At 41.0% G+C, this 27,024-nt stretch overlaps 2 protein-coding genes across 2 annotated transcripts in view; both read right to left on the bottom strand.

Moving 5' to 3' along the window:
- slco5a1 (solute carrier organic anion transporter family member 5A1) overlaps positions 1–11,580 on the bottom strand; it is a 42,547-nt gene extending 30,967 nt beyond the window's left edge. The window contains exons 1-2 of the mRNA XM_034103964.2: positions 11,429–11,580; positions 8,559–9,897 (exon numbers count right to left, since the gene is read on the bottom strand). Of these exons, the coding sequence (XP_033959855.1) occupies positions 8,559–9,510 (952 nt within the window). The 5' untranslated portion in view covers positions 9,511–9,897; positions 11,429–11,580. The remainder of the gene's footprint in view (positions 1–8,558; positions 9,898–11,428) is intronic.
- Positions 11,581–12,392: 812 nt separating this feature from the next.
- On the bottom strand, positions 12,393–15,085 carry LOC117462681 (tripartite motif-containing protein 16-like). The gene has a single exon (XM_034104947.1). The coding sequence runs from the start codon at positions 15,055–15,057 to the stop codon at positions 13,408–13,410; it is 1,650 nt and encodes a 549-aa protein (XP_033960838.1). The 5' UTR covers positions 15,058–15,085; the 3' UTR covers positions 12,393–13,407.
- Between the last annotated feature and the right edge of the window lie 11,939 nt (positions 15,086–27,024).

Genomic DNA, 27,024 nt, shown 5'->3' with positions numbered 1-27,024 from the left:
GATACCGATTATTAGTAATCAAGGAGACCGATAACCAATATTTGGAACCGATATACATTTGCAGTAAAAAAAAAAATCTTGGTGTCAAAATGTAGAATAACACAAACTCCAACACAACTTCTTTGAAATGCATTTAAGCATATATTATGTTTAATTAACTTTTAAACATCTTACAACTGGTTTCCTCTCTGTGCCCTTTTCTTTAGTGCAGTCATCTGCTATGAGTTAGAGAGAGAGACAAGAAGTGGGGCAGCAGGCTGACATGCTTAACTAACAATAATGCTTACTTTATTATATCTGTCTATCTAGTATAAAATCCCAATTAGCTGCTAGCAACTGCAAAACACTAGTGCTAATGTTTTGCAAACTATTAAAAGTGAGGCTCTGACAGTAGACCTGACGTTAGTCTAGTAGCCTCACTTCTAATATGTTGCTAAATATTTGCCAGATACATGTTGGCTAGCTAATGAGCTTCACATATCAGCCTGAAAAACTGTGAGGCTCCACTCGCACCCCCCCACCACAGTACTCCGCTGCGAGACGCTTCACGCACCCCCAACTCTGACTGACTTTCCCTGTGTAACTGGGAAACTGATAGAATTGGATCATAAGATCGTGGTGTTTTTGCAGCTTCAGCATAGGGGATTGGGATGTTTATTGAACTTCGGTTCAACACATGTATGGCTCTGCCGCTCAGCGCTGCTGCTTGCTTCAGTCTGTGTCTGCGTTCTTTCGCACCTGCCTGTAATCTGAGAAGGTCCCGCCTCTCTGGCTGGCTCCCGCCCGGAAAATCTTCAGTAATAGCCTATCAGATAGCGCTGTGGGCAGGACATTGCTCGTGTACACAGAGTGGTGACTGCAGCCAGAGAAACGGCCGCATCAGAGCCAAAGTTTTATCGGCAATTTGAGAAAAAAAAGGCCGATACCTATAATCGGTCAAATGCGGAATATCGGCCACTAGTTCCTATACCAATTACCTACCAATGGTTTCAACTCTATTCTGTCCACCTGCTCAATCTAGATCGGTGCTTATTGAATGTGTGCAATTTCTACTTGATCAATGCTGTAAACAACAATAGTTGTCGAAATGTAATTGTGCCATTGATTGACCAATTGTTTCAGTAGCTTATGATCACAAAACAACATTTCAGACTGGCTGAAGTGGCCCAAATGGATTTAAGACCCTCTAGGTTTTTCATGTCAACAAACAATAGACCATTTAGAAAATGCTTTCATCCGGAGTGCCTGGCAACACCACGAGTGAATACATTATGCTATTAGTGACCCAAGCGGGTGATGGAACCACTAACTCTGCCTGTTTAAGTGCCTTGCTTTAATTGTTCATCTCTCACCGTCTACTCACACCAGCCGATAAAAGCCCCGTCCAATTAAACTGAGTGAAAACCTTTCCACTCTACATGTTGCTGACCAGGTTCAATCAATATTTGTGCTAAACCAGGGAAATGTCTAAGCCTTGAGGCCCGGATACACCAAGCCAATTTCGGCCGTCGATAGATGTCTGGCCGTCGATGAGCGTCCTGTCGCTGGATACTGTTAAAATATTGGCATAGTTCATCCCCGTGCTGCTTGGCTCGAGATGTAGCATTTAACTATTTGTTGTTTGTATATATATATATCACGCAGTCTGTATTCCGGTTGCCTCTTTTGAATGACGAATACACACTACAGCCGCCTGCTAGTAAGGAGAGTTATTGCCACTCACGCATGCGGAGTTCGTACGTGCTACTTGGCCGTCGGCTGCAGTCTTTGCGGTGATTTTCAGTGCGACTGTTTGGCCAAGACGCAGAGACGTGAGGCGACACAACAGTCGTGTTCTGTCGGGACGTGTTCTTTGGGGTCAGTTTGATGTGTAGGGGCCTTAAGAGTCCTTATTTATATTGTTTCTAGTCCTCAGTTTAAAATGAAAAAAATAGTAGAGTGATGTTTAGAATAATATAAATACATCTGACAGTATTTACATTAGATGCTTAAACTCGATTAAAAAAATTACCTGATAAGAGTTTAGTATATATGTTTTAATGAAGTCAATAAAGGTTTAAATTATAGATTGAGAGAAACTGCTTAAAGTACTACAATTCCTGTTAAAACGCAATAATTCGCTGCTTCTTCCGTTCGATTTTACTACATTTGTTGACATTATCTATCCTCCAAGATGGGTTAATGCTTTGGAAAACAGCTGATATTCAATACAAGCATTAGTTGCAGCACAGAGTGGATCACCGTTTCTCACACCAGACCCTTTTTTAATGTTGTTTGCCATTATTTATAATGGTGCACATGGCAACCACACACAGCACAGCTTTAGACTTAAAACAACAAAACAATGATGACCTCATTTCAAACTCTGAATATCCATATCTCAGATTCCTTTAACATTTTAACTACTGTACGTCTGGTGTTGTTGTCTTTGGAAAAACCAACCAATCAGAGCTTTGCAGGAAGGATTAAGCTTAAAAAAACAAATAAATCCCTGAAATATAGTGACAGAAAATGGCAGCAAGGATGCAATTGACACAGTTACACGGGCTGTTGTAAATTAACTCTGAGATGTATGAACATGCAAACATTGACACAGATGAACTCAACTACTGGAGCTTCTGTGTTGATGTTTGTGGGATGAGTATTATTTAAAAAAAGAACTCCCCCCACACAAACAGAAAAACATCAGGCTGATTAAATAAGGGATAATTCAGATCGTCTCTGATAAAGCTTCTCATAGGACTCAAAATGCAATATAGTCATGATATCTGATTGGACACAGGCCTCTATATCCTATCCAGAAATAGGGCTGTTTTTATATCTGTAAAGTATGATTGAATTGACTCGATTACAACTTACAGCGATCCAAATAACCTGACAAAACCTCAGGTCTTAGGTCACATACGCAGCAACATAGCATGCCAAACTAAAACTGGCACTGGTGAGGAACATATTGCGTCTCTGAGCTGGCACATAAACATTTCTAGTGGCCGCATGAGAGCCAAACAGAGCGTCCCTTATTGGGGTTACAAAGCAATATCGTGCCAATGAATTATTCTCCAATGGCGGTCTGTTACGCCTTTGGGCCATGATCTCATATGTACGCAAAGCAGGGCCAAACTGGATCAGAATGCTTGTTGTAAAGTACCACCAGTACTGGCACCAAACGCACTGTGGTAATGCCCACAAATAAGCAGAAAGTAGGCCTTTCTTTACCTCTTAGCATTTTTGGATCAGATATGTGGGCAGGCATCACACTGAAACAACATCACTAAAAGATTTAAAGGACTTTCTAAATCACCGTCTGTAGGTTTGCCTTTCTTTTAAACCATCTTACATAATTAATAGGCAAAGGGTTTCTCTCTCCTTGACCTTCAGCAATGGTATTATTGGTTGTTTGGTTTTAAGGGATAGGGTTAGATAGAATAGATAGACTGAAAACTAACATATGGAGGCTGTTTTTGTGAGAAAGATCCAATAGCTTTAAAGCTCATGTGTGAGTACGGTCCGGTTTTAGTTGGATTTCCCCGTTTAATAATAAAAATCACCAGAAATAAACCCCAGCTTTGGCCCAGAATGACGTCGCTTGTTCTTATTATTCGAGGCGGGGCACACACTGACTGTGTTGCATTGTCTGGCTGCTGCTGCGATGGCTCTGTTCCCAGTGACCACCTGATTCACTATTAACTCGATATTAAACCTCTCTCCAGGTTAGCATTTTATCTCCATTAGCAGCCGAGAAGACGCCTTTGATCTGACAAAGGATTACGAGACGAATGGTTTAATCGAACTGATTTCATTTAAATCCTCTGCCAGGAAATTCCTCCTCTCCTTTTGTAAGCTCTTGATCAGTCCGTGTTTTAAAAGTGTCCGCAGAGATGAAGCTGAAAGAACAAAATAGTGATCTATTTGAATCCACAGTACAGCTGCAGATGTATTCAAGTAATCTTCTGCCTCCGCTTGTCTCATGTTCTGCCACCAAAATAATAACCCAAGTGGGTTAAGAAGCATAAGAGGCCTATCTGTGTACAGTCAGCCCTTTGTGACACGTCATGGTCAATATCAGACACACTGGCAGAAGAGAGAGGGAGAGTCAAATCTGCACACAAACATAATGACTCGTTGTTAATCATTTAAAACACCTAAAAGCATTTTAATCAAACTGCAAACTAAATATCTTCCAGGCTTTTATCTTGAGCCAGGTTCTGCCTACGAGCACAAACGCCTAGTCAGAAGATTTCATTGTAAGCAAGAATTCAGGAAATCAGCAAAAGAAAATGTGAATTATTACGCGTTGCCATCCATTACTGTTATGCAAGTATTAAAGAGTTCAAGATAAACTTCTGGTGGTGCCAATCATCCCCTCGGATGCTATTAAACCACTGCAGGAGGAGAAGACGCATCAAGTTGACGTACACTATTTTTTGGAACGTTTTAGAATTTCTTAGGTTTCAACTTTCTAAGAACAGCGTCAAGAGAGGACCTTGTTTATTTCCAAGATTTTTGATATCCAAGAATTGAATTGGTCGCCTTAAAAAAATCCATTTAAGTGTTGTGTTGTCAGAAAATGAAATAGCACAGACGATAGATAAAGAGTACAGTCTATTTGCCAACTATGGGTCTCCAACTGGGATGAATATTATCATTACTATTTTGTAATACTACTCCACTTGCTTGGAACAGCCTTCAGTCCAAATTGAGCAATTTTATTTCTCCGAATGTTTTTAAGGCACGTCTGCACGAGATGCTTTCTGACACTATGGGTGTTTGTAAGTGTTGGTGAATATGTAATTATGATGTCCTCTATTGTTTGTTTTTATGTTGTTTTTATGTTTCATGTGGAACTAAATTGATGCAGGTCTCCCTTGTAAAAGAGATCCATGATCTCAAGGGACCTATCTGTCGAAATAAAGGTTTGAAATGAAATGAAAATTCCACATTGGGGCTTTTGTAGTTTCACATATACAACATCACATATGGTAGTCTTTTGTAACCGTGCCTGATCATTGCACTTTTAGCTGCAACCATTATTTTATCGCTTTTAAGAATCGTCTTTCTTTGTTTTGTTTTTTATTATGTGTGGAATGCCTATGTGAACTTTGCACTTTGAATTGCCTCTGTGTGCGATACGAATAAACGAACCTTGAACCCAGTGTTTAAGTGTGAATAATGTTGACTTATGGGATTTGTTGTATTTTATTGAATTTAAAATGTATTTCTTTGCTAATAATCTCGTGCAGTTTGCAGATTAAAGCCAAATATAGGTTTCTAAACGTTCACCTTTTTCAAATGTTTTAAAAGACATACTGGAAAGTGTCCAATCACATTTCACCCTGACTTTGCAGGTGACATTGTACCGGCTGCTCCACTGATCAAAGCCTCTCTCTGGTAACTCGGATCAGAGCCAAACCACAACGGGACATTCAACAACACCACCAATGACAGGAATGCACATAAGACCCTCCCTCCCACTTTCTCTTTCATAACCCCGCTCTCATTTGTTGGTCTAATTAGGCTGTACCTTGTTTGAGCGCACTGGGGCGAGAACCTCTGGGGAAGAATGTGAAAGGAAGAGGAGGGGGGGAAGGAAGAAGTTAGAAGGTTAGGTATTTGATTTGGCCGGAGAAGTATCTGGACACAACGACACGGAGGAGGCCATGGCGACCGAAAGTATGGTGGCTACAGGAACTCTATTTCCTGTGCCAACCTTTCTACTGATGTGCCTTTAATGGGCAGTAGAATTTGAAGGGACTAAATGCGATATTGCAATGATTCACGCCGCTATGGACAGTCTTGCACTTTTGTTTTACAGTTTTTGAAGTGTCTGTTACTTTGTATATATTGATTATTGTGCTTGTATTAATGCCTTAATGTGTGCATATGTACACATGTGTCTGTTGATTGTGTATATGTACATATTTGTATACATATTTGTATTTTGTACTCCTCCGGATTGTGGGAAACGGTATTTCGATCTCTCCGTCTGTACACACAAACTGAAAGATTGACTATAAAGTTGACTTTGATATTGGAGGGATTCATCATTTTCACAATATCATTGAAATATATATTTACATGACTTTGGGTTGTTTTTAAAGATTGTTGACGAACAAATGTGTCTGTAGTAAACTATTTGGAGGCGGGGATATCTTTGCTGCTCTACAATACTTCATTCAGAATGATATTTTAAGAGATTTCAAAATGGTATTTCAAAAAGGGGCCCTATGATGCTCATATTCCGGTTCATATCAGTATGTAGTGTCTCTACTTTAAAGAGTCCTCTCCTGCTGATGTTCAGGTGTATATCAGTATGTAGTGTCTCTACTTTAAAGAGTCCTCTCCTGCTGATGTTCAGGTGTATATCAGTATGTAGTGTCTCTACTTTAAAGAGTCCTCTCCTGCTGATGTTCAGGTGTATATCAGTATGCAGTGTCTCTACTTTAAAGAGTCCTCTCCTGCTGATGTTCAGGTGTATATCAGTATGTAGTGTCTCTACTTTAAAGAGTCCTCTCCTGCTGATGTTCAGGTGTGTATCAGTATGTAGTGTCTCTACTTTAAAGAGTCCTCTCCTGCTGATGTTCAGGTAGGTATCAGTATGTAGTGTCTCTACTTTAAAGAGTCCTCTCCTGCTGCTGATCAGGTGTGTATCAGTATGTAGTGTCTCTACTTTAAAGAGTCCTCTCCTGCTGCTGATCAGGTGTGTATCAGTATGTAGTGTCTCTACTTTAAAGAGTCCTCTCCTGCTGATGTTCAGGTGTATATCAGTATGTAGTGTCTCTACTTTAAAGAGTCCTCTCCTGCTGATGTTCAGGTGTATATCAGTATGTAGTGTCTCTACTTTAAAGAGTCCTCTCCTGCTGATGTTCAGGTGTATATCAGTATGTAGTGTCTCTACTTTAAAGAGTCTTCTCCTGCTGATGTTCATGTCTCCATGCTTTAATGTTCAAAAAGCTCTTTATTTCTCTCATACTGCCTGTGCTGCAGCACCTCTTTTCACCCTCTGTCTGAAACCAGAGCCCAGTCTGCTCTGATTGGTTAGCTGGCCGGCTCTGTTGTGATTGGTCAACCGCTTAGAGATATCCCGCCCCTTAGCCTATCACGTACAATGTGTTGGAGCGCTAGCCAATAGGAGCGCAAGTGTTACACAGTGATGTTGCCATGTTCCTGAAGTAGACAAAGGAGTCTAATGGAGGCGTTAGGGATTTTAGCCTCTGCAGACCATTTACATGCACACAAACCTATAACACACTACAGACAAGCGAAACCCAAAAAGGAGAATGTAAAGCTGCTAAAATGCCAACTGCTGTCAAATGGTGAATATACGTCCAGCCTGCATTGTATCTGCAGCTGCTGACAGTGTGTGTTTAGGCTTCATACAATGTGTTTTCAGACAATAGTGGGCTTCCAACTTGGTGGGAACAGTTTGTGTTTAGCCTTTTTCCTGTTTGAATGTTCATTAAAAGGTAAAGCCAGCTCCATTATGAAATGGTTTCCCAGTTTGGTGTGGAGGAACTGGACTGGTCTGCACAGAGCTCTGACCTTTACCCATCATACACCTTTGGGATGAACTGGAACACCAAATGCTCATCACCAAAACATCAGTGTTAGACTCAATACAAGGGTTATTCGTGTCCAAACGGAGTCTAGAAAATGGCATTTAGCAATCTTTTGTATGTTAAAGGTGGGGTCGGTAAGTTTGAGAAACCGGCTCGAGATCGCTAGAATTTGAAAATACACAACCGGAGAAAATCTGCCACTTCCTCACAGAGCCCCTCCTCCAACGCACACGAACGCGCACATGACCAATGAGGGCACGAGATAAGTTTGTGCCCCGATGGAAGGCTGACAGGCAGGTAGGCCATCCAATCCGATTGGTTGTACTTTTTACAGTATTACGGCTTCTACTGATGACATTTTCTTATGGATTTTTTGTCAAAGCACTTCAGATATTCATTGCTATCGGGATGTTAAGAGCATTCCATGGAATATAACAAACCCCACCTTTAATACAACAACATTTTAATAAATGCTGAATTTGCAATCTTAATGGTTTCAGAAGAAGAGAACTTTGGAACAACAGTGATGTCAACTATTGGTCCAAAACCTGCCTGTTTTAATGTACCATACTTGCTTTTAGGGGGTTATTTGAGTCCTTACTGAGATGTGACACAACTACTGAGAAAAAACACTTCTTCAGGTGCTGCATCATACGGGATGTGAATCTCAATAGAAGTTACTATCAAACAACATTCAAACCAATCTCTGCAGAACTGAAGTCACCGATTCCTATTTAAACTAGATGGTGATGATTACGCAGTGACGTCATCTGCTGGTCACACACTCCCTCACACACTTCGTCACACACCTCCTCAACACACACTCTTACCTAGATACAGTAAGGCGTTCTGCTTCTTCATGTTGTCGTTGATTCATATTTAATCTAGATGGAAATGATTACGCAGTGACGTCATCTGCTGCAGATGTTAAGCACTTCCTCACACACTTCTTCACACACTTCTTCACACACTTCCTCACACACTCCCAAAACACACTCTTACCTAGATAGAGCGAGGCGTTCTCCTTCTTCACGTTGTCGTCCAGGTACGTTGGCCCCAGAGTGTAGATGGGCGTTGACCCCATGCCCACCAGGATCTGAGCGATGACGAACAGCGCCACGTACAGGTTGTGCTCGTTTCCCTCCTGGTCTCTGGGACAGGAAGTGATGTCGACGCCTACCCTTCCGCTACCGTTAGCGTTCATACACAGGCCCTCGTTTCCCGCGGACGAATTGACCTCCTTGATCTGGTACGGCGGGGAAATGAAGTGAGGTAACGAGAATAACGCGGCTCCGACAGCGATGAAAATCCCGCCGACCGCCAACCAGCGAGGCCTTTGACCCCGACCTCCGAAATAACTGATGAACACGACCACCACGAGGCTCCCGATGTCGAAACAGCTCACGAGGAGCCCCGATTCGGAGCTCCTGAGGCTGTACCTCTTCTCGATGGTGGTGATGACGCTGCTGAGGTATCCGGACACCATGAGCGACTGGATGAACGTCAGGTAACACATGCAGAACAGGAAGCAGCGAGAGTCCTGGAGGATTACGTTCATGTACTTCTTGCTGGGTAGACGAAACCGAGCCAGGGTTGAAGACAAAATCCCCGCCGGCGGCTTCCTTCTAGACATGTTTTTACTCCTTCGGATCTCCGTGTTCTCCATGTAGGAACTCGGTCGGTTCAGCGCCGACTTCCCCGACTTCTTGGTTCTGGTCGGGGACTCGGGCGGAAAAGACTCGGTTTTGGCCGGGAGTTGGATGAATTCAGCGCTCTCTTCCGCCGTTATGGACACAGAATTAGCCAGTAAGGTTTCCTCTTGAGGCCCTTCTTCATTTAAAATAGGCAAACTTTTTTCACATCGATAGCCCATATCCGGCTCTTCCATCTCGCTGGAGAAGTCGTCATCCTTCTGCAGGGATTCGGACAACTCCGCTTCCTCGTGATCAGCCATTATTTCCAGTCTTTTTTTGAGGGGTTAGAAGATGAACCAAGCCTTTCCTGCGTCTCACAGTTCAGGGGCTGCTGTCCATTACGTTCATTATTTATAGCTACTCCCACATATACAGTCTGGCACACAAAGAGGCCTCCAAAAAAAAAAGGAAAAGTAGACTCACAGCTTATCTGCAGTGCAGGCTGGACAGCAGCTGGTTATCTCGTCATGCACACTTCTGCCACCATTTAATCCGGAAGGTGGAAAACACTCAGGCCTGATCTGTTCGCCCAGCTGAGCTCCGGGTTTCTTTGCAGATGCAAAACATTTCCACTCGATGGCTTCCCTCAGCAGGACGCTTCTGCTCCGGCAGGGATGAAATGAACTTGCACAGCATCCCTGACCCCCCTGCCAATAAAGATCACACTGTTATAATAAAGCTTTTGGGAACATTAGATGATGGTGCACCCCCTTTTCCTCATAACTCCTCCCCAAGTCAAGGGCATCACTCCCCCCTCCCTACCCCTACCCGTCCCGATGGTACCAGCTGTCCTCCAGTTATCATTTAGTGGCAATATGTCTGCTTAAATCCCTGGAGATGTGTGTGGAAAGAATTGAAAAATTGGTAAAAATGGTAGAGCCGTCGAGGAAAAGGCGACTGAAAGGGAGCTCGGTTACTAAAGGCTGCCCAGAAACACCGCAGTGCTCAGCTGCTCTCAGTCGCTGTTTTGAAAACGACTGAGTCAAGCTGCAGAGATTATTAAAGCAAGGGAGAGTGGAAGAGGACATTTCAAAATAAAAGCCTAGTTTGTGTACTCCAGCTGTGCTGTGACGTATGTAAAAAAAATATCTAAAACACTGATATTATACGTTTTGTGGTAAAAAGCATGTTTCTTTTAGGGTTAACGAGAGACAATATGAAATGTGCACAATGTTTGCAATGTTTATTTCACCATTAAATAGTTAATATACTAAAATGTCGCCATATATATTGTATTTTAACAAGTCTTGCTTTTAAATAGTACACGAGGTTAATATGTTGAGCACATTGCTAATTAAGGGAGGACTCTATTTTATTCTGTTTATTTTATAGTGTTTAGATACTCCTCTGAATAACGACGCTGAAGTTGGCTTCCGATTCAGAGCATCCGATTCGGCAGTTAAGGGGAAAGTTAAGGGACATTTAATTTACAGCGCTGAGCGAACAATCCTCCGTGTTTGAACGTCTTAAATCGCTGCATAGTCGATTTATTTGGACTGGATTATTCCAGAGAGTCTAAAGATTCTTTATAACCCAGTTTGAGATTTGTGAAACCTTTATTCTATTTGTGAAAACAAGAAGGCCTAAAGGCTTGCCCAGCTGGGAGGTTTACTCTCTGATTCTGATCCTGGCCTGAGCAGCAACCTCAGCCTTCCACCTGTGTTTGTATTTTCACAAATAGAATAAAGGTTTCACAAATCTCAAACTGGGTTATAAAGAATCTTTAGACCCTCTGGAATAATCCAGTCCAAATAAATCGGCTATGCAGCGATTTAAGAGGTTCAAACACGGAGGATTGTTCGCTCAGCGCTGTAAATGTCCCTTAACTTTCCCCTTAACTGCCGAATCGGATGCTCTGAATCGGAAGCCAACTTCAGCGTCGTCTCTGAATATAGGTATTTTTACTGAGAATATTTATATATTGTTTATTTACATTTTTAATTGGTTTATCTTTATTTATTCTGTATTTGTTATTAGTGTTTGGTAAGTGACAGTCAAAATGCTTCTTTCCCAATTTGGGATATATAAAGTATCTATATGTTTATTTTTGAAAAGTATAACCGGAAGTCTTCCTTCACTGCACGGCTAACGTCCAAGCTAACGGCTAACCCGCAGAGATAACGTTCACTTATGGATAAAACAGAAACAACAACAATATTGACTCATCGCTTCACTCACCTGTCTCTCCGGAGCGACCACACGGTTCTTTAAACCTTCATGTCCGAGTTAAACGATAAACTCTGGAAGGACATGCGGTTAAAAGCCGGAAAAAAAAAATTCATGTCAAATAAAAACTCACCTACAAAACATCGAGTTAGACAGGAAATACCGGAAACATTTCAAAATAAAAGCACGACGGATCTGATTTAAAGGAGGCTGAACGTTATCTCTTTTTTATTTAGGCACAATGGTGAAAAGTAAATAAGTAGATTTACTCAAGTGCTGTACTTAAGTACAATTTTGAGATAGTTGTACATGTTATGCTACTCTGTACTTCTACTCCACTACAGTTCAGAGGTAGATGGTGTACTTTTACTCCACTACATGTATGTAATACCTTTAGTTACTTCACAGATGTGGATGAATGATGTGAAATATAATCAAGTGTTAATCAGACTTTATTTCCACCTGGAGTAAATCCACAAGCTACCCTGCAGTCTACAAAGTACTTCAGACTAGCTGCACCTTCACCAGCTTTGAGAACACTTTAATGATCAATCATTATAAAACAATAAAAACATATCATATATATTATTCTGAAATGGACCAATCTGCACAACGACTACTTTTACTGTAGCTACTTTCACTATATTTTGATGATAATACTTTTCTACTTTTACTTGAGTAATATTTTGAATGCAGGACTTTTACTGAACCATGGTATTCCTACACTCTGGTACTTCTACTTGTACTCAAGTACACGATCTGAGTACTTCTACTTTTACTCAAGTACAAGATCTGACTTCTACTTTTACTCAAGCACAAGATCTGAATACTCTCAACTCTAGCAGTGAGATATTTAAATAAATAAACCTAAATTGAACTTAATGAGGCCAAAAGAACACTTTTTTCTCGATATGTGGTGCGAAAAAAACGGAACAATGCTTCTAAATGTGTAATTTTATTAAGTATATCATCACCTTCACACAATTTATGTTTCACCAGGGCTGATATCTAGGTCAGGATGTGATGAAACATCCCAGCATTCACAGCAAACTAAATCCTAACTCAAACCAAGGATAACAAGGAACATAATAACAAGCATATATGTGAGTAAATACAAAATAAAATCAGCAAAAGTTATATTGATGTTCAAACAGAAAATAAAATGAAATATACATCATTTGCATTTCCTTTCAAGACTTTGATAATAAACAAAACATTAAATAAGGGATCTAAATAAAAAAAGACTCCCTGAAAAGTTAAAGGCACCAAAGCACACCTTAGTGTTTTATAGTGGAGAACATGCAAAGTGTGACCTCTGGTGGGGAATTTAAAATCTGCAACTAGCTCACAGTGAGCAGGATGAAAGATTAAAGTTCATTTGAAGCCACGTTGAACATTAACCCAATGAGTATAAGTATTCAAATGGAATACTGCTTCAACACTATGCATGCTATAATACACAACCTTTTACCCAACAGTCCATTTACTTAATTACTGCATGATTATGACAAATGATTATTTAAATGGAGTATGCTTCATGTTTAGATGCAGAATGTAATTACAATAGGTAATATTTAAACTCAGCATCAGTTTATACAATATGTATAGAGACATGAATACAACAATAACAGCAGAGCATCTTAATGCATCCATTCTGAACCATTTAGGAGAAATTAGTACTTCAATTTTACCTTCACTGCAAATAATATAGTATATATATATATATAGTAGTATAGTGAATGAGTACTTTTCCAGCATTTTTCCTTGTCATTTTAAAATCTACAAATGTAAACAATGTCCAGTGCTTTAAATGTTTGGGGTTTTCTTCAGTTGTGGAAACATTTGTAGCATTTTCCTAAACAAATATTACCGGAATTATGATTTGCTAAATCTTTAAACTAACTGCATCAAAAGAGCCAACCACTCTTTGCATTTACCAAGTTGTCTAGTATCTGAGGATTACCTCTTTTCCTCTCAATAACTTCTTAGGCTCACCACATCTCAGCAGTGTTTCCAATGGGACCACTAAGATGAAGTCCTGCATAAAGAGGCTGAGTGAAGGTGGTCTGTACTCTGTGCAGGAGGGTCATGGTTTCCTCTGAGACGCTCCAGAAAGACAGAATACCTGCACTGTGATCCAGGTAAACCCCGACTTTGGAGGACTTAGGACCTGAGACAGGTTTTGTGATATTGTTATGTTTTAAATCATAACGACCATTGTAAAAACCTAATGCCCAAGACTTGTCACTATCTCCAAATTTTTCTTTTACAGTGTCATTGTCTTTGTATGCTACAGCCACTTCAACTCCTCCCACACCTTTCTCCACCTCCCAGTAACAGCGTCCAGGCAGACTCTCTTCACTCAGGACCTGATGATACTTAATGAACCTTTCGGTGTGACTAGGATAACTTTCTCCTAGCCTTGAAGTTACTTTTCGCTTCCTCTCAGATAAGTACATACGTGCGCTTGCTGTGTTTGGATCCAGTGTGATTTGACGTGAGTATTTCAAGAATCCAGCTCTGGTCTTGGGCTGTGGTTGTGACAGCAACATGTCCACATCACCCACTGTCAGATAGACGTTTGTCCATTTATCTCTCAGGACGTCCAGTAGTTTATCTCTGAATTTTGACAAAGCAGCTTTCACATCTTCAAGGTAGCTCAGAGGAAGGATGTTGATGCTGGATGAGTGTGTAGATGAGGGGTAGCTTTGAATAAACTGGTTGTGGTCCTCTGTGTGAGACAGCAACTCCAGTGCGGCGTCTTTCTTTTTCAGCTCAGAGATCTCCTGCTCCAGCTTCTCCTGGAGCTCTCTGACTCGATTCACTTCTCTCTCCTGCTGGGATCTGAGCTGCCGCTTCACATCAGAGCTTCTCTTCTCCATGAGACGGTTCAGCTCAGTGAACATCTTCTCACTGTCCTCCACTGCTTTGTCAGCAGAGCCATTGACGGCCTCCACCTCCTGCTGAAGCAGCTTCACATCCTTCTCTCTGACCTGGATTTTCTGCTGGATGTTTAGTCGACTCCCCTCCAGCTCTCTCTGCCTCTCAGTCCTCTCTGCTGCAGCTGACACCGTGTCGTGGCCTTTGTGTTCGTCCACAGAGCAGAGATAACAGATACACTGCTGATCAGTGCGGCAGAACATCTTCATGACCTCGTCGTGACGAGAGCAGATGTTCTCCTGGAGCTTCTTGGAGGGCTCCACCAGCTTGTGTTTTCCAAAGGCAGGAGACTCATAGTGAGGCTGGAGGTGTTTCTCACAATAAGAGATCAAACACTGCAGGCAGGACTTACAGGCTCTCAGTTTCCTCCCAGTGCAGACATCACAGGCCACGTCTTCAGCTCCAGCATAGCCGTGATCAGCAGGAGCTTCTTCAAGTCCAGTCTTCTTCTGTTTCTCCACTAAATCTGCTAACATGGTGCTTTTCAGCAGGACAGGCCTCGGTGTGAAGCTCTGCCTACACTGAGGGCAGCTGAAGACTTCCTTCTCATCCTCTTTGTCCCAGTGGGTTTGAATACAATTCATGCAGAAACTGTGTCCACAGGAAGTAGTCGCAGGATCCTTAAGTACATCCAGACATATCGAACAGCAAATTGCGTCCTGGTCCAGCTGAGCTCCTTTTTGCGACATTATACCTCCCATGCGAGTGACAGTCTGCTGTTGATATAGCCTGCCAGCTCACTCACTTCACAATGGTTATGTTTCACCTACATCGAAACTTAAGTTCAGTGAAGGGGAGGGAACAAGTGATTAACTTCATTCCAGCAAGAGGAGCGGCCTTATAAGATACAGGGTTCAAGGATTCAAGATTTCAAGGCTTTTATTGTTATTCGTACATAGCAACAGTGTAGTTATGTCGATGGAAATCTTAGGTCACATGCTCCTCCAACAGTGCAACACAATAAAACAAGATACAGGGTGTGTTTAGTACTCTTTATTCCAGGAATCAAGCACAGGACTTTGTGCTGACTGAATGACAATACATCTGCCAAATAAATTAAGTTGAACAAAAGGAAAAATATTTCCCTTTGTAATGTAGTGGAGTATAAGTATAGGACAGTATAATACAAAATACTTTTTATACTTTTTGTAATACCAAGAACTGTACTAGACTAAATGTTCTTAGTAACTTTTCAACTCGTATGTAATGTATGGTAAAATTAACTGTGTTTTATTTATTGTTAAATATTATTTGTATTGAATAACTTTGTATTTTTTATAGTAAAAGCCAGAATGAAATAAAAAAATGTATATTAAAGAAAGAGGAAGATTATTCCAATCAAAAGGAGCTTTGTGTGGTGTTCGGGTCAAATTGACCCGATTTCCAATTTCAATGAATACAAAAAAATATTAGGATATTTTCGTTCAACCTGAAACTCCATGGCTTATTTATTGTGAAGGACATGTGGAATTGTTTTTATTTTTTTCCACTTGTGAAAAAATGCCCACCCGCATTCCTTATGTATATTAAGAGGTTCGGGTTAATCTGACCCGGATACAATACCAGGGCAGACAGACAGAGAAAAACACACAGAAACACAGAGACTAAAGACACACACACACACACACACACACACACACACACACACACACACACACACACACACACACACACACACACACACACACACACACACACACACACACACACACACACACACACACACACACACACACACACACACACACACACACACACACACACACACACACACACACACACACACACACACACACACACACACATTTAATAAAGCTAGTTTAAGTTTGTTAAACACACTATCAGTCATGTTTTTTGTAACAAGCTGTGGCTGACATGGAATCACTGCTAAATTAGATAAACTCACACAAACTTTTGGGCGCTTCCTGTTTCTAAGATGATTCACCGCTCTTAATCTATTACCTATCAACACAGATATCGGCAAAGCTACTGGCAGGCAGGGCCCCGACATGTCCTGGAAAGAGTTGAGAGTGCCATACGCCCTTGAGCCTGGACCCAGCACATATCAGTAAGAGTTTGTTTTGTTTTGTACACACACATTCTTATCAGGCTTCGGAGACTGCAGATGCTTTCTTGAAGGGAGGGGAGGTGGTTGACGTAGGCACGGTCATGGAGACGGGGGAGATGGTGCAGGGGTAGAGGACATGCTGCCAGGGGGGGAGGTGGTTGACGTAGGCGTGGTGATGAAGACGGGGGAGATGGTGCGTGTCTCTGCGGTGATTTTGGTGGGCGTCGTTGAGGAGCGGGGGTAAAGGACATGGTGCCAGCCCTGCGTATCGCCTTAGTTTGGTCTTTGAACTCCAAGAAGGAATCGGTGCCAACCCTCTGTATCTCCTTTGTGGGTTCAGCGATCTCCAGGAGGGTGGGCGAGGGTGAAAGGGTGAACGGATTATCCTCAAAGGCGTTGACAGGGGGGGGGGGGGGTGACGGGCGGTGGAGACTCTTCCGTGTGTCTCATATGTCTCCCATAATCAGAACATTCCTCAGGCGGGTGCAGTGATAATTCTTCAGGGTTTTCTGAGCGATGTGTTGTGTCTGTCTCCTGTTTTGATTCCTCTTGCCGCTTGTCGTTGGCAGAGCGAACAGATTGATGACGCAGGCAGTTGAATATGTTAGAGATAAACAATTTCACTCCTGACTGTTCAGGCAAACTCCATTTGCCTTGAAAAGATGTCTGCGGTCCCAGAAAAAGTTAAAATTGTCAATAAAATGAACAGAATGGTCAGTACAGACAGTTGAAAGTCAGGTGTTCAGTGCAAACAATCTGCTGAATCTCTCCACTCCTCTTCTGACTGGCGGTAGAGGGCCACTGATGAACACAGCATTTAGAGAACTGACAGTTTCCAACAGACATTTAAAGTCTTCTTTCAGCACTTCTGACTGTTGTTTCACAACATCATTTGTTCCAATGTGCAGTACCACATTCTTCACAGTCGGATGTTCAGCCCCAATATGCAGGATCTTCTCAGCCAAGTCAGAGACCACATCCTTGGGAAAACAGAGTACTTTGGTATTGTTCTTATGACACAGACCTTTTACATCTCTTACAGCAGAGTCACCCACAATCAGAGTTTCAGGCCCAGTCGTTAGCTTTCTCTCTAGCCTTTTACTTTTGGAGTAGCTATTGGTCCTTACCCTGCTGTGTGAAGAGGACGGGTTATCCAGGTCATCAGAAAGAGATCTCCGGCTCTCGGTCAGCGGAGCGTATCTGTTCTGGATTGGCACACTTGGTGGTTTAGGAGGATTGTTTGTAATTCTCCCTTTAGCGGCTGTCCACGGCTGTTTAGGGGTTGAAGAGGCGCTCTTCCTGGGTGATAACAATGCAGGCCAGCCGGTCGCATCACAGATTTCTGAGCGCTGGGCTCTGCCTGTTATCCGTCCTCCCAAATCCCATGAAAATGATTTACTCTTAGGCTTTGCACCCAGAGAGTTCCAGGGAGGACTACCACTTGTAGATGTATTACCCGGTACACAGCCCTCCTGTTCCTTGGAATCCTTGTAGCTGCGAACTAGCTGTGAGTTAGCATACCCTTTTTCATTATTTTGCAACACTGGTAAAATGGTGTCATTCCCACGACATAGTCCATTCACTTCCACGTTAACTTCCAACCGTTGCATTTTCATTTCCAACACAGCCATCTTCTGTATAAGTTTGTGGATGTCATCTGTAGAGAACGGAGGCATTTTTCTACCAACTAGCTTAAGCTAAATAGCATGCAGTAGCCTACCAGGCTTTAGCTGTTGTTAGGCCACGCTACTGTAAGACTGAGGTCGTCGTAAAAATGTTGAAATATGGCTGAAACCCTCTGTCTATTTACGAAGATGAACTGTCCCAGTGATAAGTTAATGTCCAGGAGCCGCTGCTCGAAGTTTTCAGAGAATAAGAATAGGAAAATCAGCATAAAAAGTAAGCAGAGGCAAGAGCAAGCAGAAAAGCGTCTACACTGTAAGGAAGATAAGCAGGATTAGCAAAGGACTATTCCTTCTCAATGTAGCATGATATTGGATATGCGCTGAAGTTGTCCTGGATTGGAATTTTTCCGATCATTCCCCTATGAGGAGTTTGCAGAAATATCCTTAAAATGCATGAAAAACGCACATTTTTCAAAATGGACGACTTTGTCGGGGGCGGGGCTAATAAAAGCCAATATGTCCGCAATCATAAGAGCAATGTGTATACAGTGTTTCGTGAATATCGGAATAACTATATCCGAGTAGTTTGGAGTAATTTGCGACATGTAAATCGTCAAAAATGGTGTATTCGCTGTTAGCTTACGACCTCCACGATTGAGTTATCAAAACATTTCTTCTCAATTAAGTATCATATTGGATAGGGGCCAAACGTGTCCTGCATTGGAATTTGTACGATCATTCCCATAGGAGGAGTTAGCAAGAATGTGCTGAAAATGTATGAAAAACACACATTTTTAAAAATGGCCGACTTCCTTGGGGGCGGGGCTAATGGAAAGCAATTTGAAATATGTGTGCAATCATAATAGCAATATATATACAGCGTTTCGTGAATATCGGAATAACTATATCCGAGTAGTTTGGAGTAATTTGCGACATGTAAATCGTCAAAAATGGTGTATTCGCTGTTAGCTTACGACCTCCACGATTGAGTTATCAAAACATTTCTTCTCAATTAAGTATCATATTGGATAGGGGCCAAACGTGTCCTGCATTGGAATTTGTACGATCATTCCCATAGGAGGAGTTTGCAAGAATGTCCTGAAAATGCATGAAAAACGCACATTTTTAAAGATGGCCGACTTCCTGTGGGGCGGGGCTAATGGAAACTATCTACAAATATGTCCGCAATTCTATGAGGAATGTCTGTGCCAAAATTCGTGAAGTTCTGAGAAACTATATGTGACTACCACACAATAGGGGGCAAGCAGTTTTTTTGAAAATGTACGTTTGTTTTTTACATTCTCGAAAAGGTCGTGGGCTCTGACGTGTGTCCCAAGTTTTGCATCCGAAGCTCATTTTATGCTATCGCAATTTAAAAATGTTTTATAGATCACGCCCACATTCTGCATTTGTTGCGACACTTTAAATCTGAGTTCGTAGTCGCCCCGAGAGTATGTGTAAAAAAGATTAGTCCATCCGCTCTTGAGTTACACATTGGTGGTGTTTTTGACGCCCCCTATAGTCCAACATGAAAATGCTTTGGTGTGCCTATTCCCCAAGACAGACTGAACCTATTTACCAAAATCTGTGATGTTTAGATACATTGTTGATGAGTTATGAGCATTTATTTCTAAGCCCCGCCTTTTTTCGAGTACGTTTTAATCAAGCGGCAAACTCTGGGGAACAGCCGGGACGCCAATATGGAAGTGCCACACACTGCAGTTCATACATGGCCGCTAGGGACTGGCTGCAGAAAGGAGCAATTTCCATTGACCCCCATGTTAAAATACCCAACTTTACAGCAGAAAAAAACATGTTTCTACCCATAGATGCAATAAATATTATTATCGATATAGTTAGATTCCACCTTCATGATTATGAATCTGTGAGTGAATTGTTTTCTAACACAACCCTTTTATTTATATTAGGTCTTAACGTTTTTGCATAAATTAGGGCGTGGTCACATTGAGTGACGGCTCTGTCAAGTGACTGCTGCTGCTAGCTTCTTGTCTCTCTGCTACCTGCTCCGTGAAGCTACAGGGACTCTGCCTGCTCAGCTCATCCAGGAAACACAACTTGAAGCCGGCCGTGGTTGTTTGTTCTTCATGCTTATATATCGGACTATTGTGACTCGCTCTGCGGTTAAAACAGACGGTGCATGAATGCGGTTTTGCGGTAAGTGAAATTCGAGTGCTTTATTTATGTGTTAATGATTTTAATCAGCTACGTAATGAATGTTAAGGCTTGGGTTAGCGTGTAGCGAGTGGTAGCTACATCGGTGCTAACGATGCTAATCGTAGCCTCCAAGTTAAAATAATAGACTGTATATATAAAGGTTAAAACTAAATAGACTTTAAGTGGGATAATACTGTTGAACAAAAGGCTTCTGTTTGAGGTTTATAAAATAAGGTCATCCTTGTAACGTAGAGAGATATTTTATTAGCCTATGTAGGTAGGAACTGTATGCATCGCTAAGGTTAATTTAAATTGGCTATGCTCAAGTATGTAGACAAGCTAACGTCGAAGTAGTGTATGTGAAATCAACCTGACAATAAGATGTGTATATTACAATTATTAATGTCATATTTCAAGATGATTACTTAGATATTACAATATGGTTGGTTGAGCTGAAGCATTATTGAGCTTACACGTTAACGTCACAGTCATCTGAAGAACGAACCCAAACCTTGTTGTTTTTATTAATTGCATTACCAAATGGGTATCAAATAAACAGTAAGCATTGGTAACACAACTTCCAAAGTTACAGTAAAATAAAAAGGACCCTGACTCGGACAATACACAATCCAACATGTTCAACAGAAGAGAATCAGTTATATTGTTTGTACACATGGTACTTTACATATATATATATCTGTTTGGTTAAGGTGTCCAGGTGATGCAGACAGGCTGGACCAGACAGTGAGAGACAGAACTGGACTCCTCACAGCAGTGAACTTCAGCACAGGTACAAAGACTCTTTTTTTCATACTGTACAAAGAATCAAGAAAGATATTAGTTTAAATAAATGAAGTATTGACTTGAATACACTGATATACATTCCATTAAACAGTACTAAATACTAGATCACCTACACATCAGTTAAGTTGAGGGTTTTTTCCATGCAAAAAGTTACATTTAGATGTTAACAAGCACTATGATTTTGTCAGCTTTATAATTTAATGTATTGAAGGCAAAGATATTTAAGCCATAGTGAGAACTGCTACTATTTATCTCTCAATATTGTCTGTAAAAAAACGTGGTAAAAGTGATTCTTTCAGTGAGACAACAGCAAGCTTTTACAGTTGCACTACGTTTTGTAACAGTTAAATATTATTTTGATAATAACATATATTTCAATGTTGATGAACTTCATACTGTTCATTCATAATCTGATTGTCTTTGTAGCTCACTGTTGAAATAAAAAAAAAACATTACAATTACAAAATAATTATATCTACAGCCCCTAAACACACAAACACACCGCTTTCATAAATAACACACTTGTTCTGCAATAATATGTTGTATGTTTCCTGTCATTTTTGTTAGGAAAGGACATGCCTGAAAGACACGACATTGTCTCCTTCTCTGAGGGTCAAGAAGAACACCCAAGAGGAACATTAAAAGCTGATGTTATGAGATTTTAAGACCAGTACAGGACATTCACTAAGAAACTACTTTTATTGTGAAAACACAGTCAGCTGATCGAATGCACCTATTTCCACATCTACACTCCATCAGCTGATTATTTCTATTTGCCTCACTTTATGAGCTTCACATCACTTGTGCCTTGTACCGCAGAGTTTTCAAAGTCACAAATAAATGGGGCCAATCTTCAGTCAGATGTGAATGTGTAATCTAACATTTTCAGTAAGAATAATGGACAAAATGAGTGCAAATACAAATACAATTTATTGAAATGTGAACCAAAAGTTAATCAAATGTTTTAAATAAAAAGCACATATGGACAGAAGGTGTAAACCTATTAAATGTATAAGTAAACACATTTAGTCAAATAAAGTGACAGACTAGGCCTGTGCAGTTGGTATCAGCTTTGCCCAGCATGGGCTCCTCCATCAGGCCTGGTCCTCCTCGCTGAGGAAAGACCCTCAGTCCTCTCCAAACCAACAGACAGGACGTCCATCACACGGAGGTTTCTCCCTGAAGTCTCTGCAGCTCTCTGGACACCATGCTGTCTCAATCCGTCCACACTGAATATGAGAGGGGGAAAATGAAAATAATAAATACTTTAGACAATAAGAAACATAAAGTTGACTGTTGAGTTGCTCAGTTTTTTTAGATTGTCAATACTATTACTGTATAACTAATATCTCAGGTTAAGAGGCACCTTCAAATAAAGATTGGTCTTTAAATACATTTTGTCTTTTGAATTGTTTGTCTGAAGTCAAGGATCTAGAACTGGTACTTAGTTTTAATGATACAGTCTGGTTATTATGCTGTTTGGAGGAGGCCTCACAGGTAAGAGCACTAACTGGCTACCATCACATGTACCTTAGCTTGACTTAAATGTATTAAACGTATAGTTAAGTGATATCAAAATATAAATAACTAATGTCATGCAAACATTAATATTTGCTTGATTCCAGTGTTGAATTTAGCACAATTGCATAAACGTTAAGGGGTTTTAAGATTCTGAAGTATTATGCTAAAAACTCAATAACTTCGATTATTATTTATAGATTGCTGAATAGTTTCAAGGCCGCTTACCTTAGAAACGTAAAATGCGACGGCAGTGTGCAGATGGGGAGCATGTTAGCTTAGCTTGGTAGCTTCAGCTAGCTCTGGAACTTCCAGCTCGGTGGCAGCAGGTCCCGCCTCGGCTCCGTCTCTTTGCCCTTATTTGGAGCAGGCTGGAGAAGGCGGGAGTTGAACTCTGACGTCACTGTCGAGCCGTTAGTGGCCGACTCTGCCTACTAAGGGCTTCTCGGCAACTCTGCAGAATCCTATGGGTGACGTCACGGACCCTACGTCCATTTATATATACAGTCTATGGTTTTAATTCATGGCGGAAATATGTATCGTTTGAACATCCTCATCTCCTGGGGTAATGTGTGTGACCCTCCACGGATGCTGTACACTAAGTTTAGGGTAAAAAAAACAAAAATGGAAATTTAAGTGAATATTTCAATGTTTTGAACATTATGCTAATTTAGAAGAAAAAATATGTAGGCGGAGCTTAGAGTTCCAAGAGGATTATTTGTAGAGCAGGTCCACCCGGATATGTGTGCAAAATTTCAGGTCATTTTGAGTTACGGTGCGACTTTGTAAATGTATTCCGAAATGGGATTTTGATAGGTGGCGCTAGCGAGCATGTTGGAATATTTTAACCCATTGACTCCAGAATGTTGCAATTTTTACCGGTTCTGGCGTCCGTGCAAAATTATACAACTTTTGAAGTATCCTAAAGACTTCAAAAACAAGAAAGATAGCGACTAATAAGAATAATTCCACCAATAACAATAGGTTTCCTCGCACTTCGTGCTAGGACGCCGTCGGGTCGTAGCGCTCCGTGCTCGGGCCCTAATAATACCACCAATAACAATAGGTTCCTCGCACTTCGTGCTAGGACGCCGTCGGGTCCTAGCGCTCCATGCTCGGGCCCTAATAATAATACCACCAATAACAATATATTTCCTCGCACTTCGTGCTAGGACGCCGTCAGGTCCTAGCGCTCCGTGCTCGGGCCCTAATAATAATAATACCACCAATAACAATAGGTTTCCTCCATATACAGTCTATGGTTTCCTCGCACTTCGTGCTAGGATGCCGTGCTAAGACAATATATATAAGGAATTGTGCATGTTGAATTTAGTTCTGTATTTGTTTTAAACCCTGAAATATGTCCCGGGTCAATTTCACCCGAACATTACCAAAGGGTGCGAAATGTGAACATAACACAAGGGTTAAATGACCTGCTTCCCACTTCCTTTAAAAAGAGGGACAACTAAAGTGAACACATTTAAAGATAAACCTTATCCAATGAAACTGTCTTCTAGATTGAGGCTGCAGCCAATTGGTGACTTCTTAAATACTGACAAAAAGAAGATCCCTAATGCCTGCATCATTTTACAGTAAATATCATATCACACTTCCTTCATGCTGCCACTTGGAGCCACCAGTGCTCCATGTTTCCTGTAATGCAACTTCAAGTGACTTAACTGAGCCAAACAAAAACCTGCATTGGTTGTAAGCAAGCCATCGTTTTCATGTTTGAAGAGCTATTTTATTATGTTAAGGTGGAAATAAACTCAGTGCATAATGACCTCTTGCCTTTGACCAGTGTAGTGTTATCAACAGCTCCCGGAAACGTAAGTTCTAATATTACACTAGATAGTAAACTAGAATGCTTTTCAGCCATAAACAATTACATTTAATGATTCTCTCTTCTAAACCATCAACGTGTATGTTAGACCCAATTCCAACTAAGCTGTTGAAGGAAGTTTTTACATTAATTAGCACTTCTTTATTAAATATTATGAATATGTCTTTATTATCAGGCTATGTTCCACAATCATTCAAAGTAGCAGTGATAAAACCCTTCTTAAAAAGCACAACCTCGATCCAGAGGTTTTAGCCAATTATAGACCTATTTCTAATCTTCCGTTCCTCTCAAAAATTCTTGAGAAAGCAGTCGCAAAACAGCTGTGTGATTACTTAAAAAACAATGATTTATTTGAAGATTTTCAGCCTGGCTTTAGAACACATCATAGCACAGAGACAGCTCTGGTTAAAGTCACAAATGACATTCTCATAGCCTCAGACAAGGGACTTGTCTCTATTCTTGTTTTGCTCGATCTCAGTGCTGCATTTGATACTATCGACCATGACATCCTATTGCAAAGACTAGAGCACTTAGTTGGCATACAGGGAACTGCTTTAGGCTGGTTTAGGTCCTATCTATCTGAACGTTCTCAGTTTGTACGTGTCAATGATGAATCTTCCACGCAAACCAAAGTTAGCCATGGAGTGCCACAGGGCTCAGTGCTCGGACCTATTTTGTTCACATTATATATGCTTCCGTTAGGCAATATTATAAGGAATCATTCTGTAAACTTTCATTGTTATGCGGATGATACTCAACTATATTTATCAATCAAGCCTGATGAAATTAATCATCTAAATAAAATTCAAGACTGCCTCAAGGACTTAAAAATGTGGATGACCTTAAACTTTTTGATGTTAAACATCACCAAAACTGAAGTTATTGTACTTGGCCCGAAGAGTCTACGAAACAAATTATCTAAAGATAAACTAACTATGGATGGCATTAATTTGGCCTCCAGGGAGACTGTAAGGAATCTTGATGTTATATTTGATCAGGATTTATCCTTTAACGCCCACATACAATCAATTTCACGAACCGCCTACTTCCATCTACGTAACATTGCAAAAATCAGGCATATCTTGCCTCAAAACGATGCAGAGAAACTAGTCCATGAATTTGTTACTTCTAGGCTGGATTATTGTAACAATTTATTATCAGGGAGTACCAAGAAGTCAGTCAAGTCGCTTCAGCTGATTCAAAATGCTGCGGCTCGTGTACTAACCAGAGTTAGGAAAAGGGACCACATTACTCCTGTTCTGGCTGCCTTACTCTGGCTCCCTATAGAACACAGGATAGAATTTAAAATGCTTCTTCTCGCCTACAAAGCCCTTAATGGGCAGGCGCCATCTTACCTTAAATAACTCATTCTACCCTACTGTCCTATTAGGCCATTGTGTTCAAAGAATGCAGGGTTGTTGGTTGTTCCTAGAGTCTCTAAAAGTACAATGGGAGCCAGAGCCTTTTCTTATCAAGCTCCACATTTGTGGAATCAGCTTCCAGTTTGTGTTCGGGCGGCAGGCACCCTATCCGTTTTTAAGAGTGCGCTTAAGACCTTCCTTTTTGATAAAGCTTATAGTTAGGGCTGATTAGATTCAGCCCCTAGTTTTGCTGATATAGGCTTAGTTTGTCAGGGGACATCTTACTTCTTCCTTCTCTCTGTCTATACCTGTGTACTCTCATGTTCCGATTAACCCAGCTTCCCCAAATGTCTTTCTTTTTGGTGTCTATATACGCCGGGATCCGGAGTCATGGATGATCCTGCGGTCCTGTGTCCTGCATCGCGAGCCCTGGATCTTGAGTCGTGGCTGTGGTCCTGGATCATCGGTCCTGGATGGATATCCTCATGGATTCATCTTCCTATTATACACACATGCATTTCCAAACATTTGGACTACCTATGTTACAAATGTATTATCTTTTCAATTTACACACGGCATCTATTGTACGTCTGTCCGTCCAGGGAGAGGATCCCTCCTCTGTTGCTCTCACTGAGGTTTCTCCCATTTTTCCCTTTAAACTGTGGGTTTTCTCCGGAAGTTTTTCCTTGTACGATGTGAGGGTCTAAGGACAGAGGGTCTAAGGACAGAGGGTCTAAGGACAGAGGGTGTTGTATTGTCATACTGATATTTTGTACAAACTGTGAAGTCCACTGAGACAAATGTAACATTTGTGATATTGGGCTGTATAAATAAACATTGATTGATTGATTGATTATTTTAAAGAACATTCAACACTGGAGTGAGTTGAGTAAGGATGTCACCTGTCGTGCTTCAAAGAGATATTAGTATGTTTATAGGGTGGCTTTGCTGCTGGTAAATTTTGGGACCAATCAGTAAGTAGCACGTTGGTGACATGAAAAAGCATACCGACTCCATAATTACTCATCATAAATTCAAAAAGACCCACCCTAGTACTGAACCTGTTTTGGCAGGAAGAGCTGAGATCCTTTAAGAACATGAACAATACAAGTGCATTTTATTGTTTTATTGGAGTGTATACCACATCAAATATATGTATGCAATACGAATGTTGTGTGGGAAAAAAGTGTAAATAACAAGGAACCAGATAAGCCATCATCTAGATCTCTCTAGATTTCATATATGAATGAAAGAACATCAAAAAACATTAATTT

Source organism: Pseudochaenichthys georgianus, chromosome 17 (assembly GCF_902827115.2).
Source record: "Pseudochaenichthys georgianus chromosome 17, fPseGeo1.2, whole genome shotgun sequence".
NCBI lineage: Eukaryota > Metazoa > Chordata > Actinopteri > Perciformes > Channichthyidae > Pseudochaenichthys > Pseudochaenichthys georgianus.
This window is presented reverse-complemented; position numbering and strand designations above follow the sequence as displayed.

Coding starts and splice junctions, on each gene's coding strand:
- LOC117462681 (XM_034104947.1), bottom strand. CDS start 15,057: ATGGGAGGTATAATGTCGCAAAAAGGAGCTCAGCTGGACCAGGACGCA.